General features: G+C 37.2%; 1 protein-coding gene across 1 annotated transcript; it reads right to left on the bottom strand.

Annotated features, from left to right (window-relative positions):
• Window positions 1–12,650: 12,650 nt before the first annotated feature.
• LOC145088088 (uncharacterized) lies at window positions 12,651–14,176 on the bottom strand. Its single transcript, XM_079026294.1, has 3 exons — window positions 14,026–14,176; window positions 13,442–13,517; window positions 12,651–13,162 (listed from the first exon to the last, which is right to left on the bottom strand). Exons 1-3 carry the CDS (start codon window positions 14,032–14,034, stop codon window positions 12,804–12,806), a joined length of 444 nt encoding a protein of 147 aa, XP_078882420.1. The 5' UTR covers window positions 14,035–14,176; the 3' UTR covers window positions 12,651–12,803.
• Between the last annotated feature and the right edge of the window lie 4,855 nt (window positions 14,177–19,031).

The following is a 19,031-nucleotide window of genomic DNA, read 5'->3' on the forward strand; positions in this document are numbered from 1 at the left end:
TGAACTTTCAATGGCATGTTTCAATCTCGAGTGTGCCCTTCAAGTTTTGTGACTGGGATGCCGAGGATCACAAAACAAGGTGTGAAGTAACCATGCAAATTCCTTGGTACCCTTAAGTGTTTACCCCTCAATCGATGTGCCGGTTAACCACACACGCTCCATCGATACTATGATAAACATTAAGTTACCCTTTGCCTACCTTGTTAAATACGAGTTAGTGTGCCGGTTAACCACACACGCTCCACTAACCGCCTTAAACAAAGTGCAAAGTGTAATTTCATGGATTAGCACCTTATTCACATTTTCCTAAGTAACTAAGATTGTGTATTTATAAAAGGTTTAGTTGCTTAGTATTTATCATTAATACTTTTAATGAAGCGAGAATTATAGTCCTTGTCCTACCCGTTCGGCTAACGGCCCTCCACCGGTCAAGGAAGCGGTGGGTGAGAGTGGACACCCATTAAACTGTCATTTTATAGGCAGTAACCTTATACCCTCCCTTATAGATCGGCTTCGTGAATGAGGCCTACTAACGGTAAGACTGACTTGCTCTTATACATATATATATTATTAACTTATAATATTATAAACTATAAGGGTTGAATTTTAACTTTTAAAACTCTAAGGGCTAACTTGGAATTAAAGTATTCATACGAGAAAACTTTTCAAATTCCAAAACTTAAGGGCAAGTTTTGTAACTTTCAAAACTTTTCTTATTCCATAACTTATGTGTTTAAAGTAGTTTTAATTAAAAAACTCTTCAAGTTCCATAACTTGAGGACAAGTTATGGAAGACTTTAAACTAATAAAATAATTAACTTTTCTTTATTTTATAACTTATGGAATTTATTAAGGTTACACATTTTATTTCTTAATGAAGTGACTCTTGAACTTCCATAACTTGAGGACAAGTTATGGAATCATAAAACCATTCAATGATACAAGACTCTTCATTTTTGTAACCATTGCCAACTTTTAAGAGTTTTATGAAACTTAAATGTGACCTTTCAAGTAACTTGAGGACAAGTTACACAAACACATTTTAGAATCATCTCTTAGATTAAAATGAATTGAAAACAATTATTCAATTAACTTATCTATTAATCTAAGCAACTCATATGAACAAGATAATTCAATCAAACTTTTATCATGTAATTAGCATAACACTTAAACTAATACAAAACATGAATCTATTGATAATTATCTTTGAAATTGGATTAGTATGAACATTACCACATCAAAAATAAGTTTATAAGTCCAAAAACAGCTTAGGGTAATGTTCCTAGTCCATTTCTAGCCAAAAAAAAAGTCGAATATATGCTGTCTAGGGCTCCTACAGGTCGAGTGCATGAACCTACTCGACAAGTAGGATGATTTTACTCATGGACTCGGCGAGTTCATCAGTGGACTCGACGAGTCCAGTGCCCAGAATGCCCGAAATTCGACTTTTTCAGCATTTTTCAGCAATTTGCATCAAGTATAATTGAAAACAAGCCTAGGCTCTGATACCACTGATGGGTTTTGAGCATTCTAACACTCCTATGGTGTACATGCAACCCTATAAACCTTGGATCTATGTTTTCTCTATTATACATGCAAATAAGAACATTCCAAGGCTTTAATCCTAACTAGCATATTATGATGTTCTTATACTACAAAGTACTAGTTAGATGACATACCTTTTGATGTAGCTTGATGTCTTCAAGCTTTAAGAGCTTAGCCTCAACAGTGTGGAAGCCTCAAATGGAATCACAAATCACCAAAACACCTTGGAATACTTTGAGAATATTGATACTTTTGTTCTCTCTAGTGAAATCGGTTAGCCCTTCTTTGTGTACCCACACAAGTGCCAATTTCACCAACCAAGGACATCTTTATATAGTATGGATACTAGGGTTAAACCCATGACCTTTCATTTCATATGATCCATGGGTTAAACACTCCATGGACTATCCATGAAAGCTGAGCCCAACCTAAATGAACTTGGCCCATTCCATATATACAAGAGTCCATATTTAATTAGTTCATTTTGATCACTTAATTAATTCTAAATTAAGTCTTGATCAATACTAATTAAATAATATGATTCCATATTAATATATTAGATCTTATAATATATTAATATAAATCATAAATATACTATTCTCAAAAGACTATCCATATAAATTGTGTCGGTGAAGTGCAACGCAAATGAACCATGTCGGGTCGGGTCAAGTACATACCAAATATAGTTATGGACTTAGACATTAATCCAACAAAGGTTTCATTTCACATTTGTAGTGATGCATGGTGGGCATGTGGATGGATTCGGGTTGAGGATTTTGTTAGAGCCTCTCCGCATGTTTTTGTTTGATTAAGGATTTGGGGTTCGAAGCATAACTCGAACACCTGGTTGGGATATAGTCAAATGCAGGTTCGACTTAGGATGATTATGGTAGATGAGCGGCAAGACCATGGGTGGTGACCATGACAATATAGGAGTGTTGTAAGACTACAGGGTGACCGTAGCATTCACTAGATTGGCAGGTAGTATGGAAGTGTTGTAAGATTGCGGGTGACCGTAGCATTCACTAGATTAGCATATAGTATAGGAGTGCTGTAAGACTACACGGGTGGCCGTAACATTCACTAGGTTGGCAGGTAGTGTGGTAGTGTTGTAAAACTGCATGGCGGCCCGTAGCATTCACTTGGTTCTTGAGCAGCTGTGAGGGCTTGGTATGTCTATGATTGACCCATAGTTCCTCTAGGTGGGATTAGACCATGGCAGGTCAGGTCATGAGAATGTGGGAAAGCCACATCATTCATGGAATTAAGGAAGGCTGTGGGACATATGAGGCCGGTTGAAATATAAGACTACAGCTAGGCATGTAGAATTCAGTATTAGCAAGTGGATTTGGTTGCATCAGGTTTATGGTTGGTTATGTTCGGTGGATCTGGAGGGTTGTTAGGGCCATGATGGCAAGTAAGCTAGGACAACGCTTTCCAGGTAAGACCCTGGTTCAGAGGTTGCATGGTGCGATTGTGTGAGGTTATTAACCTCAGCAACCGGTTGGAAATTCGATATATCGGTCATTTGGTAGGTAAGTATGAGACCAGGGAGGCCTCGACTGCAAAAGAAATGTAATTATGGGACATCAAGATGAGCCTGAGGTGGTGCTAGTGTTTGGGACTCATGTTAGGAGTTGCCTTGTGATTAAATGGATATGTTAAGTCACTTGTTGCATGGGCTAAATAATCTCAAAGTAATTGATTTGACCCTACTACGTAGCTCTCATCTGAGTCTAACCGTTGTAGGGAAGAGTCTTTTACTCAAAGGATTATCTAAGCCTTTTATCAAGTGAAAGGTTTTCGGCAACAATGAATGGATAGTGATTCTGTTTCCCGATTGAAACTACAGGAAAATCAAGGGTTGGAAGAGTTATGATCAGTTTGGAATATGAAGTGGAGTTATATTGTCAGTGATTCAGAGTGGTCTATCTGTCAGGAAGGCAGACATGGTTTTAGGATTTTAGATTTCGGGCAGAGTAGTAATCGTTATACTTCAGGGGTGAACACTTGTGAAGTAAGGATCCGTTCATCATTAGGATTTGAGTGCCCTACTAAGGCTGGGTTCGGTTACAGTTTTGGAATGCTCTTGTATGCTTGAGTTGGTTCATTTGTCCGTATCGAGATTTTTGAAGAAGTTTCCAGACTGTCTGGCGTTTCTGGAAGGTAGTAAGGAGTGATTTCGAGGATGAAAAATAGTTTAAGTGGAGGAGAGTTGTAACACCCGTTTTCCTTGAAGAGTTGAATCAGGGTTTCAAGGAGTCAAAGGCTTGGTTTTTGGGTAAAATCAAGGCTCACAACGTGAGCCATAGAAGGGTTACGTCATGAGGAGCAATTAATGAAGAAATTGTATATACACTGAGCTCATAACGTGAGCAATAAGAACTCATAACATGAGGATCGCTACAGCCCAAGCCCACAAACTTTTAGGATTTCCCACGTATTTAAGCCCCCTTAACTCGGTTTTAGGGTTCATTTCTCAGCCTCCACCTCCCTCCAACTCAGAAAACCCTAACCCTAATCCCTTTTGGTGGTTTTGCATCAATCTTGGTGTTTTATTGGCTAGAAGAAAGAGAAGACGTTCTAGAGTGTTGGTCCAACAAGGAGGCTTCATCATAATCATCATGAATCGTCTTGTACACATTTTGGACCTTTGTAAGTGTCTAAGATTCAACCTTTATAAGTTTAAGTTACTAGATCTAGGTTCTTGTCCCTTTTCCTTCATGATTGTGGAAGTTTGCATGTAGGAGATCCCTAAAGTTGGCAACTTTATGGCCTCTAAGGGTCTCTTGAGCATCATATGTTATGGATCTGAAGTTTAGTTGTGATTTATGAATCTTGCATGAGTTTGGGGCCATTTATTGTCATTTTGATCTAAGGTGGGTTTAGGACATGCATACGGCATGCATGTCCATCAGGTAATTATTTTTATGGACCTTTGGAGCCCTCTTTAGCTTTTGAAAGAGTTGGGGTCAAAGACTTAATGGATTAAGGACTCATAACATTAGGATATATCATCAGACTGTGCTCACGACGTGACACAGGGAGTCTCACGACGTGATAATGGTTTTTCCCCGCAGAAACTTAATCATTTGAAGCTCACGATGTGACCAAGTAAGGCTCACGTCATGAGGACTACTTTTGAGTCGTTTCGGCCGAGTTGCTGAGTGGTGTGAGTTCGATCTGGAATATGTATGAGTGTATTCTCACGACGTGACCAAGGACTGGTCACGACGTGAGGGTCAGCTGTTGGTATGTTGACTGTTGACTTTGGTCGTTGACTTTTTATTTGGTTTGACTTTTGGGTCAAGATTATATTTTTGGTAGGTAGACTTAGGCTTTACCTTGTGTGGATTGATAGGCGGTTCTGAGCACCCGTCTTTTGGCATGAGAGCAGTTAGCTGAAGTTGGATTTGTGATTCAGGTGAGTCACCAATGTCGGCCCATTGGCTTATATTATATAGGAAGACCAGGGGTGGCCCTTTTCATTTATATGAAAGACCCAAAGGTGGCTCGTGGAAAATTGTATGCAAGATCAGGGATCGAAACCTGACATATAAGTATATAGTTGTATATATATAGTATGCTAGTTGTTTTTGTGATACTTGCATGGAAGACCGGGAAGTGGCTCGTGGCACTTGTCTATAACACCTAGGGTTTTGGCCCCCAACCTGGCGAGGAAAGACCATGATGCGGCTCATGGCGTAATGACAAGACTATGGTTGACACATAACATTCTATATTTTATGTATGGTATGTGTTATTTTAGGGAACTTACTAAGCTTTGTACTTACGGTTTTTTGTTTATGGTTGTAGGTACTTTCGGTACAAAAGGGAAGGGGCCGACGTGACTACACTACATCCACCCATGTTTCCGCAAATTTATGATTTTGGGATTGTACTCTGATAACTGTTTTTACTTTGTTATACTTTTGAATGATTGAATATGTTAAATGGGGTTTATCTTTGAATTAAAATTGAAATTTTTACCTTACAATTTTTGGTACATTACATGTAGATTTTGTGATATTTCTTCCTAATGACTTTTTTCGACCATGCAAATCCTCAATCAACAAATGTGAACGTAGATGTCCAAAAACGCGATTGTAGATTTGACTTTTCGGTACGTTTTGGACGCGATGCTTCAACTTAAGCATTCTAAGTCATTCCTCAATATCCTTCTTCAGTTCCAACTCCATTTAGGCTCCAAATATGCATCCAGTTGCTCCCAAAGTACTGCTCCACTCAAATTAATCTTGACAAAAGGCATGAGATGAACATTATTTGAACTAATGACATGCAAATGTGTAATATGATGCTAAAGGCTAATAAAAATTTCCCTAAAAGATGCATAAAATGTCATCTACCAAACACATCTTGAATAACACCTAAATAAGGACCAGACCTTACTACCTTTGGTCCACAGACTCAGCATTTTCGTCTTCGGTCCTCTTGACTCAGCATGATGGCCTTCAGCCAGTTTGACTCAACACAAGGCCTCCAATCAATCGGCTCGGCCTTTCAACCTTTGACCCCAAACATATCATGTATATACAGTCCACATAACAAATAAGAACATCAAACATAATTCATACCATAAGTATCACATTAACTATCAATCATCAAACATAATTCATACCATAAGTATCACATTAACTATCAATCATATAGTTACTAGTCTCAACCAACCTAACAGTAGACATATAATAACCTAAGGTTATTAAGTGAGGAACTCAACTCTAATAGCCAAGCACCCATCAAAGTAGCCAAAACACCCCGTTACACTAGTTCAACCTTCATGCTTCCTAATAATAGGCAAATATAGTTAAGTTATGGTTATTTTATACCCCAAAATACAAATGGCTCATGGGTCAAATTTCTAGATTTTTACATGAACGTTATGGTATGTTCGAGACCTGTTTTTACCTCCTTAAAAACTTTATTTTTCAAAACTATTTATTATGTAGGTAGATTGGCTCCTTGGATTTAAATCCATACAAATTTAATACAATTTATGGTGAATTTTACAAAACTACCTTGCAAAATAGCTCATTTCGGACCAATCTAGGTAAATGGTCGATTTCATCCTAGTTAGGCATTTCTTATTTTTATTTAAAATGCATGAAAAATAGTAGACTCCAATACAAAACTCTAGGCACTGGTCTCAACCCAAATTGATGTCCAATGATGTTTCTTTGATTTTTACAAGACATGGACAAATTCGTCACTTTTCAACATTTCAAACTTTGTATAAATTAGGGTTAATTTACTTCTTAACCCATTAAGACCCAGTCCAAAGGGGGTTATTCTATGGAAATAAATCCTTTACAGAAGTGATAACCCATTAAGTCAAAATGCCAATAAAAATTCCAATCACACACTCCAAAGTTCATTGCTTTTGGGGGAAACAAAGTACGGTGTTGTGATAGTAAACCCACTAACTAGGGTTAGGGTTTTGCACCCCCTAACAACCCCAAACACCCCCTAAACTTTCAGCAAACATGGATACCAACCACTGCCACCATGGAAGTGGTGGTCGGCGGTGGTGGCCACTACCAAGGTGGTAGTGGTGATTTTCGAATGAGGAGAAAGAAGGAGGAGTTGGATTAATTTGGAACTTACTTTGCTAGGAGTTTCACCACCCAACGTCTTTACTCCCTTCAAAGACGATCACAACCTTCCCTCTCCTCCCTTTTCCACTTTTCGATCAAGCAACCTCCTTCTTCTCTAGTTTCACCCTACTTCGTCCGCCAAGAAAAACACCACACATGCTTCATGTTTTGTCTTGTTTTTTTTAATACTAGGAATCGACCTACTAAAAAGAAAGGTTGCCACATAAAAAAGGGAGAGGGCCGACAAACACTCTCAAACTCTGGACAGTATGGGCTTATCCCATATTTTCCATTTTAGCCCCTCATAAAATACCATAATGATAATAAACACTCCTAAAAAAGTTTTCTTGCAAAGTCGGTCTAAGTTTTTACTCAAACAAATCCCTTTTTCTTCAAAACAAAAATATTATGAAAATAAACAATAAATTTAATTAAATAAAGTTATGTATTGAGAATCGGGTGTTACATGTTTAATGCTAGAACGAAGATTTCAATTCCATGACTCAATCTCAAATGATGGAAATGATCTTTAAGTGTTTGGATTAAGTAAAAAAGGAAAACCTTGAAAAACTTCTAAAATGGAGTTTTAGGTCTTCGATATGGTATCATGAAAGATCTTACAAACTATATAGGTGACCATTATATCAAGGATAAGAAAGATAAGATGGTATGGTCTATACTATAGACCATACCATCTTATCTTTCTTATCCTTGATATAATGGTCACCCATATACTCTTTAAGGTCTTTCATGTGAACCATATCGAATGACCTAAAACTCTATTTTCGAAGTTTTTCATGGTTTTCCCTTTTTACTTGATCCAAACACTTACAGATCATTTTCCATCATTTGTGATTGATTTTTAGGTATAGTGGAAAACAAATAGGTTTATATAGCCAACACTCCAAAAGATAGCTAAAGATATATTAGATATTCATGTTTCCAAAATTGCGGCTGAATCAACTTGTTGCTTTAATGGAAAATTGGTAACTCCTCATCGTAGTCGACTTCATGGGAAGACATTAAAGGATTTAATGAGTCTCAAAGTTAGTCGGTGAATGAAATTTGAGGTAATATACTATTTTATATTAATTATACGAATCATTTTTTCATATTAATAATACTTTTGTTAAATTGTTTTTAACAATTGTTAAATTGTTAAATTGTTTTTAACTTGTTCAGAAGATACCGAGACATATTGTCATTTTTTTGAATTTGATTATAATGTGGAAGATGTAAAATTACACTAATAAGAATATTACTTTTATATAGTTTGGTTGTTTTGTTTCAAGTTTAAGTTTGTTAAACACTTTAAAGGAAGACACTAAAAAAAGCGTGACAACTAGTTTGAATGATTTGGTTTGATTTTGAGTTTGTTTTAATATTTAAATGTCATGTACTATTATGATGCATTTAGTTTTCATATTTTGTACTTGGTGTTTGTTGCTTTTTGTTCCAATATTAAGACTATTACTAATTTCAATGTAATTGAATAATGTTATGAACTTACTTGGTGTTGTAAGCCTATCTAAGGTTTTAATTTCTCATTGTTCCATTGTAGATTTTTCCAATCAAGTTCATATTTTAGGCATAAATTGTAACGACCGAAAAATACAACCAATTTTAAATTTTTCAAAAACAACTCGATTCCACTAAATCATTACAAAAAGGTTTTTAATACAAAACATTTAGCGTATTCCCAGAATCACATTACTACAAAATCATGAGGAGCGGTACGATCACACCTTCGCCTTGCCACGGTCTCCTGAAGAACCTAAAAAACATAAAACCACAACTGTAAGCCCGAAAGCTTAGTGAGATATCCCCAAAATACCAACCACTTATATCATACACGCATAACATGCCACAACATATCTGATCACAGAACAGCCATGCACATCGGGTCTACTGTGTGACTGGTCCGCCGCACCGGCCTACAGTCCACCTGGTCCACCCTCTAAGTCTAGCCATAAACCTCGAGTCTACAGTGTGATTGGTCCGCCCGCACTGGGCCTTCAATCCACCTAGTCCACTCTTCGAATCTAACCACATACATCGAGTCTGCAGTGTGATTGGTCCGCCCGCACCGGGCCTTCAATCCACCTGGTCCACTCTCTGAGTCTACAGTATGACTGGTCCGCCCGCACCGGGCCTTCAGTCGGCCTGGTCCACTCTCCGAGCCTCGGCACGTCTGGTCCGCCCTCTTGGGGCCTACAGCCTATCTGGACCGCTCGCTGGGCCTTCGGAACAACCGGTCCGCCCTGGGTATCTTGGCCTACAGCACAAAGCAGGACCCGCCTCAACCCAACTCCAGTCCAAACAACCATGTGCACATATACATACAATCATATAGCAATTCACAGTCAACAAGCAGATCAAACAGATCACATAACATATCATCATCCTAACCAGGATACCGACCTAACAGGTCACTAGCATAGCATCTCCCTACGTCTCAGCCAAAATACTACTTACGCACATACGCCTTTCCAGGCCATGACCTTCCGGTCCACATAACATAGAATGCATTCCGGCCCATAACATAATGCCTTCCGGCCCATATCAAGCAATACCATAACAGACAACTATCCGGATTTCCATCCGATAAAGAGCCGACCTTGGTGCCGTAGACCCTATCGATATAGTGAGGATAACTCACCTCGATACTGCCGACTGAACAGATAACCCAAGCTGCTCCAACCACTGACACGAACTCCTCCACTGAACAACAACAAAGCACTGAACTCAAAACAATAACCAATAATTACCAAAATGCCCCTGGAAACCACTGGTCAACCCTTGGTCAAAGACAAGGTCAAAGTCAACCCCTGACTGACTCTACTCGCCGAGTCAACCCGATGACTCGCCGAGTACCCAAGCTCAGAACTTCCCTCAATCCGCGACCTAACTCGCCGAGTCACCCCGAGACTCGTCGAGTCCAACAACTCTGAGTCCACTCGCCCACAACTCACCGAGTCATCCCTTGACTCGCCGATTCTCGACTCAACCAGAAAATATTGGGACTCTTCGAAAAGACTCGTCGAGTCTAAGACTATTTTCAACCTACTCGCCAAGTTGTTCATACAACTCGCCGAGTTCCAGGCCATCTTCATCCAACTCGCCGAGTTGTTCTTCCAACTCGTCGAGTTCCAGCTCGTTTTCAAGCAACTCGTCGAGTCCACCCATGTGACTCGCCGGGTACCACCGGTCTGAATCCATACAGAAGCACTCCAGGCCATGCAATTGATCCAAAACATAGATCTAGCCTTCTACAACCCATCCATCACGTAAAGTGGCAAACTTTACATGAATCCAAAGAGATCTAGGCCTTTAACACTTTAGGGCTAGGGTTTGGGACATGATAGCTTCTCTACACACTCAAACACAGGGACTTTCAGGCATTCCAACCCTTCTCCATTCCAGATCTGAGGTAGTAACCTCAGATCTAACCTCTAAAGTCCAAAACACCAAAAGATAAACTCCCCACAAACCCCATAATGATGAATCCATAAGAACAACAGCCCAAGGACGAGATATTACCTCAAAAGAACACCCCAACTGCAATGGAACTCGAATCCAAGCAAAGCCCCTTGCTCCAAGCCTCCTACCCTTCAAGATTTCCTCAACAATTGCTTCTCCAAGCTCCCAAATGCAATTTGATCCACTCACATACGAAGATTAGGGTTTCTGGACTTGAGGATGAGTAAAGAGGCTGGGGAAATGGATGTTATGTTCTTTATATAGGGCTCAACCCCGAGAATTAGGGTTTTCTCCACTCAGCGCCTACTCGCCGAGTCCATCTTACTGACTCGCCGAGTCGACTACTTAACACGCGACCAAGTCGCGACTCTACTCGCCGAGTCCGCCCATGGACTCGCTGAGTCACTCTTTCCCAATTTACTCTTTTAGCCTTTCAACTCTACTCTTGACATTTCGGGATGTTACATAAATTTTGGGTTTTGGGTGGCTTTTTGGGGATCATAGGGTTTCAAGTTTAGGGTTGGGTTCGGGGAAAGTTTTAGCCACGATAAGATACTTGTCAGTATTGGGACGAGGATGAGAAAGAAAATTATGTCTGGTTTAGGGATGTGATACCCTGCCTCGCCCTATTACCATTTTTAGTTTATAAGGGGGGATGAAGTCATCGCAAAAATATGGGAACACATCGGGTTTTGAGTTTAGGGTTAGTTTCAGGGAAAGTTTCAACTACGATAAAATACTCGTCGGTATCGAGACGAGAATCTTAACAAATTGTCATGTTTGGATTGGGGATGTGATACTCTGTCCGCCCCATTGCCATTCTTAGTTTATAAGGAGGGATGAAGTCATGGCAAAAAGATGGAGAGGTACCCCTGGTACATCCTAGACACCACTCCCTCCTTAGTATGTTGGGAGGGTTGAGAGTGGTGGGTTGTTTTTGTGGTTTCACACACACACACACACACACACACACTCTCTCTCTCTCTCTTGTACCATGTGCTTTAAGACTTATATTAAAGTTGTTTTGTATTTTTTTTATTTAATGGATTTAGTAAGTTGAAAAAGATAGGGTTTCATGTATTGTAGGTTGGGAAAGATGAAATAGATATGAGAAAGAAAATATGATGTGGAGCTGATGTGACAATAGGATAAATGAATCGGAAGGAAACGAAGGAAAAAATTAGACTACCCCATTTGGGGTGATTTGGGTGAGCGGCTCACCAATTTTAAATTAAAAAAAAATCAAACTAAATTTTTTTTGGTGACCTAGGCTTTATTCACAACCATCATTTATTAGTTGAGTTAAATTAACTTTTGCAATTAAATCTAATCTTGTTAGTTTGTCTTTTCTTTTAAGTAAATAAATAAATAAATATTATAAAATTCGTGATTAATTTTTCTTTACAAAATGATATCAATATTGATATATTTTTTAATATGAAATTAGATTGGTTTGGATTGTTAATGAAAAAAGATTTGAGTTTAATTGAGTTATTGATGTGGAAGAAAAAGAAATTAGTTTTTAATAGAAAATTAGGTTTGATTGGGTTGTGAATTAAAAAGGAAAATGTCACAAACCTTATAACAGTTTGACAAAAACATATAATTTTTTTATTGAGAAAAATCCATTATAAAGAAGGAAACTTAAATAAAATGAAAAAGAAAAGGACAAAAAAAAAGTATATACAAACAACTCACAAAATCACAAAAAGAGAAACCAAATAAAAAAACAAAAATACAAAATAAAAAGCCCAATGATAAAAATTGAAAACAAAAACAAACCGTCCGAAAATCAATATTACAAAAATACAAGAAGTTGGAGAGTAAAAAAGCACGTTTCCAAAGAGCTTTGGCGTCTGCCCATCTACCAGTCCAATAGAGCCCAGTCTACTTCCGTTCCAATCTTTAGTTAAATAGTTAATATAGTCTTATAAAGGCCTGTTTGAGGACTGACCTGAGTCCTGACCACTGTCTGGTCCAAAAAAAACCTAGTTTTAATTTATTTTATCGATATTATCACATGCCATCATGTTCTTTATTTATTGTAATGCCAAGATTTATTCCAATGGCTAAATTTTACAATAACAAGCTTCAAACTTACACAAACAACCCACACAACTACGAACATATTAAAACCAACAATACCCCAAACCCTTATAAAAAAGATCAAACAACAACAGGTTCAACTGGCTTTTCAACCGGTTCCACCGGTTTCTCCACCTCAGCAGATGGTGCAATAACAGGCTCCACCGGTTTTGCAGCTTCACTAATTGGTTTTCCGGCGACACAAGATGGTGTTGCCGCCACAGGGACAGGTTCCACCGTTTCTCCGGCTTCACTAGATGGTGCAGCAACAACAGCTTCCTCTGATTTCTTCCCTCCACAACATGACGACGCTTCTTCTGTTGGCCAAAACTCCGTCTTCTTCCCTGTCTTGGAAACTGTTTGAAAAACTAGATCTGGCTCTACGTTTCCTTTCACTGTAACCTTTTTGTGCTCCAGATCAATGTCAAAAGTTTCCACCCCTAATTAAACGAACATTTTCATATATTTATAATTGCTTCTGAAATCGGAAAATAGATTCTGATAAAGAAAGCTAAAACTTTGTGCTTCACACAACTCAGAATTCCTGTGTTCTAAGAGATAAAAAGGATCTGATCCTCAGTAAATGGAATCGGATTCATATGTCAATGTCAACCCATTTTTTCGACCAAAAGATATTCTGACTTCATAAAAAGCAATACCCACTAACTTTCTACAGGTAAAGAACAATCATGCATGAATTAAAAAGATGAACTACAAACCTTCCATGTTGGTGAGAACCCTCTTCACGGCACCAGCACAGCCTCCACATGACATGGCAACCTTGAGAACGACGGTCTAAAATTTGAACCCAAATATCAAATTTGCAATTTATAGAATGTGGTACAAAAATATAGGTTGGAACATTTTTTCAAGATGGAAATGAACAAATTCAAACTAAAACTTTTACTTGTTAATTATTCGACTACATCAAAACATGTACGTCGTGAAATTGAAATCAACTTTTGTGTGGAGACTCGTCACTAACATGGTAGCATAGTGTGTGTGTGTGTGTGTTTGATCGTTTCAAAGAAATCTACCACATGATCGTACTTGATCATTGTTAGCAAGATTAGTTGTAGCTGATGAGCGATGACAATGAAATTATCAATCCATTCTTCAACATACATAAATTCAACCAGGGTAAACTCAAAATAAGAAAAGGTTTATCGAAAATAAAACAGAAAGGAGTTTCGAGAACAGTTTCAAGATATCAAAGTTCAAACTTGTTTTTCAAATCAACAACTTCAGACGAGCTTGTTGTTCATGCAGAATAAAACGAGGGGAAATAGAGAGAATTAAGTACCTGAGACATGGTTGATTCGTGGAAAGAAATGGAAGAGTGTTTAAAAATTTTGGGGGAGAGTAATCGATTAAAATAGGGAGAAAGAAGGATTCGATTTTACGTTTCAATTTGGAGTCTGAATCAGCGTTCGTGTTGGCTAGCATCAGATCCCACAATTCCCACGGAGTTGATATTGTTATAAAGATAATTGCGGGGAGTTACATGAATAGCCCCTCAACTATGTCAAGAAGTTCATTTCTAGGCTAATATAAGCAAGGTTCTAAGTGGCATGATTAGGGGTGTAAGTGAGTCGAGCTACTCGTTAAAAGCTCAACTCGAGATCGAATTAAACGAGTCTGAGTCGAGCTCGAGCCTAAATATGAGGCTCGTTTATTAAACAAGCTCGAGCCGAGCTTCAATTAATGGGTTCGCGAGCCTAAACGAGCATATATATATATATATATATATATATATATATATATATATATATATATATATATATATATATATATATATATATATATATATATATATAAAAACACACACACATAAAGGCTCGTTTAGGCTCGATTAGGCTTACGAGCTCACTAAATTGTTCACGAGCCGAGCTCGAGCTTGGTCAGGCTCGGGCTCGACTCGACTCATTTACACCCCTAGGCATGATACATGATGTGGCGACAAGGTCAAACTTCAAATTTTATAAGTCATGTCGAGTTATGTTGTTTTTCAAAACCCGACTTAAGAAATCACATAAATATAAATTTATTTAAAATAAATCAAACTTTAAAACAACTATTTCAACAACTAATAACAAAAAGGTTAACGAAAACTCAACAATTTCATGTTCGATCAGAAAAAAAAAAAAAATCGTGTTTTGTAAAAAACTTGGGACTTGACGCACCTTGATCAGTCTTGTTACATCTCACAAAGAAAAAGAAAGAAGTTTTATTCATTGAAAGCGGATTGAAAATTTATAGAAAAATAAATCTTAAATGAACACTTTGATAATGTGATTAGAAATATATATATATATATATATATATATATATATATATATATATATATATATATATATATATATATATATATGAAGTAAGTTCACATAAAAACAGAGGTTCTGCCCCTTGGACCCCGCTCCAAGGGGCGCTGCCCTCGGACTCCCGTTCGTTTAGGGTTTCGCCCTTAAATGACAGTGTACTTTGAAACTTGATCAAACTTAAACAAGTGTGTACTCCACATCTTCCTTACTTGTTTAATATTTATCAATATCACTTTTGGTCAACAAAGTATTACAATTACACTTAAATAATATTGATGATAACAAATCACAAACAAAAACAAATCTTTCTCCACATTAATCATTTGTGATTAAATACATATAATTATATGTGAGTAATACAAGAGACCAACTATTGAATCGAAAACGTGAAAATTGAATATTGTCCACATACATCATATATGATTAAATACATATAATCACATATGATTTATATGGATAGTATTTGTTTTCGGTTTTTCGACTCAATAATTGTTCTCATGTATTTAATCACATGTGATTATATGTAATTAATCATATATGATTTATGTGCACAAAGTTGCTTTTCGCGTTCTAGATTCAATAGCTTTTCTTTATCCACATTAATAATATGTGATTAAATACATGAGAAAAATTATTGAGTCGATACGAATGTCAATATTCTCCGCATAAATCGTATATATATATATATATATATATATATATATATATATATATATATATATATATATGAAGTAAGTTCAAATAAAAGCAGGGGCTCTGCCCTTTGGACCCCGTTAGGGGCTGCCGCCCCTTGGACCCCGCTTCTAGGCGCGCTGCCTCCGGACCCCCGTTCGTTTAGGGGCTTCGCCCCTAAATGACAGTGTATTTGGAAACTTGATCAAACTTAAACAAGCGTGTACTCCACACCTTTTTAATTGTTTAATATTTATCAAGATCACTTTTGGTCAACAAAGTAATCTCATTACACTTAAATAATATTGATGATAACAAATCACCAACAAAAACAAATCTTTGTCCACATTAATCATCTATGATTAAATACATATAATCATATGTGATTAAATACAAGAGACCAACTATTGAATCGAAAACGTGAAAATTGAATATTGTCCACATACACCGTATATGATTAAATATATATAATCACATATGATTTATATAGACAATATTTGCTTTCGGTTTTTCGACTCAATAATTGTTCTCTTGTATTTAATCATATGTGATTATATGTATTTAATCACATGTGATTATATGTAATTAATCATATATAATTTATGTGCATAAAATTTGTTTTTCGCATTCTAGATTCAATAGTTTTTCTTTATCTACATTAATTATTTGTGATTAAATACATGAGAAAAATTATTGAGTCGATGCGAATGTCAATATTGTCCGTATAAATCGTATGTTATTAGCTACATATAATTACCTTTTCTTAAACACATAAGAACAACTATTGAATCAAGAACGTGAAACACAAATATTTTCCACATAAATCATATGTGATAGGTGGTGGTAAAGGGTAATGAGGGGTGACAAGTAGGTTGGTGGGTGGTGGGTGGGTTGGTGTTGATGGCGTTGATAGCTGGGTGATGAAGAGTGTTTGTTGGTGGTAAAGATGGTGGTGGCATGTAGTGGTGATGGTGGTGGACAGTAAGTGGGGGTGATGGTGATGATAACGGGTGATGGTTGAGACAGGTGGTCGTGATGGGTGTTGGTGGTGGTATGGGTGATGGGTGGTGGGTGGTGGTGGTAGTAGTGGAAAGTAGTGGTGATGGGTGGTGGAAGTGAGTGGTGGCGGTGATGTGTGGTGATGGTAGGTGAATGGTGGTTAGTGTTGGGGGTAGTGATGGTGGGTGGTGGGTGGGGTGATGGGGGTGTTTGTTGGTGGTAGAGATAGTAGTGACAGGTAGTGGTGAAAGTGGTAGGTGGTGTGTGGGGTGATGGTGACAGGTGGTGATGATGGGTGGTGGTTGAGACAGGTGGTTGTGATGGGTGTTGGTAGTAATGGAGGTGATTGGTAGTAGTGATGGAGGTAAAGAGTGGTGATGGTGGTGGGTCGTGGTTTTGGTGGGTGATGGATGTAGTGGTCGTAGAGGCGGGTGGTGGTGGTGGGTGGTGGAGTTGAGTGGTGGTTAGTGGTTAGGGTGGTGATGGTGAATGGTGGGTAAGGTATTGGTTATGGGTGGTGGTGGTGGTGGGTCGGTTGGTGGCGTTGGGTAGACGTGGGTGGTGGCGGCGAGTGGTTGTGACGGGTCGTGGGTGGTGGTTTTGGTGGGTGGTGGATGGGGTGGTTATGGTGACGGGTGGAGGTTGGTGGTTGGTGGCGGGTGGTGGTGATTTTGATGCTGGTGGGTGGTGGTGGCAGGTCGTAGGTGGTGGTGATGGGTGGTTGTTGTGGGTGGTGGTAGTGGGTTGTAGGTTATGGTGATGGGTGGTTGCTAGTGGTGATGGGTTGTGTATGGTGGCGGGGATGGTGATGGTGGGTTGTAAGTTGTGATGAAGGGTGGCTGGTAGTGGTGATTGGTGGTGGGTGGGTGGTGAGTGGTGGGTGGTGTTGGTTGGGTGGTGGGTGTTGTTGGTTAGTGGGTTTTTTAATTGTTTGTAATTATTTTTTGATTTTTATATGAATATTATTTTATAACTTTAGTGAGTTATTTTTTGATTTTTGATCTAAATTTGTTATTAAATGTTCTCACAATAAGAAATTTTCTCAATTGAACGCTCATATATATATATATATATATATATATATATATATATATATATATATATATATATATATATATATATGACTAGGTCCATGTGTTTCTTATATTTATTGTGTATTAGAATGTATCAATAGAAATTTAGTAAAATTAAATAATTATTTAATAAATAAAGATATATATTAGATGATTTTATAATTGTATGTATATTAAATGATATCCAAAATTATAATTCCATTTTTATGGAAACTAATTAAATTCGTCATTAATGTCAACAATAACATTATTTCAGAATAATTAACCTCTAGAATACATTCTCATTTTGTTAGAATATACTCTCATTTTGTTAGAATAAACCTTCATTCTGCTAGAATACACTTGTGTTCTTCATGTTTCAGACAACTTTGTTGTATTTTGAGTGAGTGGGTAATGAAAAAAAATATGAACTCATACATTAAAACCTAGATGCGAATTCATTTTGAAAGAATATTATTGTTGATATTAATGATGAATTTAATTAGTTTCTATAAAAAATAAATTATAATTATGGATATCATTTAATATACATATAATTATGAAAATCATTTAATATTTATCTTTATTTGATTAAATAATAGTTTAACTTTATTAATTTTTTATTGATGCATTCTAGCGTATAATAGACAGACGTGAGAAACATTTGAACCTCTCTCTCTCTCTCTCTCTCTCTCTCTCTATATATATATATATATATATATATATATATATATATATATATATATATATATATATATATATATATATATATATATATATATAGGTTTAAATTGGTTTATTGGAATTTAAATAGGTTTAAATTGGTATTTGGTAACGAGTACAATTGTAATGAAGAAAATTTTTAAGTGGTTTTAGTACAAATGTACAATGGCTACCTATATATTCCGTGTAGTACAATGTACGCGAGATTTATGTTGTTTTCTGACCACCCACATTCCACTAGACGAATTTGTGGTCTATGCGTGGACGATAAGATACACGTCTGCCTACTCTTACTCTTTGTAGCACTCTATCTTTCTTTATATTTTATTGCCTCTTTTCAAATAATATCATCGCGATAAATTATACTTAATCTAAAGCATGCATCGAAATTACCTTAAGCGACTCATGGATGCATTGGGGGAAAAGGTCACAAAGATATATATGTTTGGTGGCATATTACAAAGTCATGCGAATATACGATCGATGTGTGTATATTATATATGTGTATGTGTTTATATTTGGAAATAATAATATAAAGTAGT

This window comes from Lactuca serriola, chromosome 2, assembly GCF_051521515.1.
Source record: "Lactuca serriola cultivar US96UC23 chromosome 2, Lser_US96UC23_V15, whole genome shotgun sequence".
Classification (NCBI taxonomy): Eukaryota; Viridiplantae; Streptophyta; class Magnoliopsida; order Asterales; family Asteraceae; genus Lactuca; species Lactuca serriola.

Excerpts from the sequence above, each read along its gene's own strand:
- LOC145088088 (XM_079026294.1), bottom strand. Across the intron at positions 13,163-13,441 it reads GGTTCTCACCAACATGGAAG|GGGTGGAAACTTTTGACATT; the intron begins GTTTGTAGTTCA and ends TCGTTTAATTAG.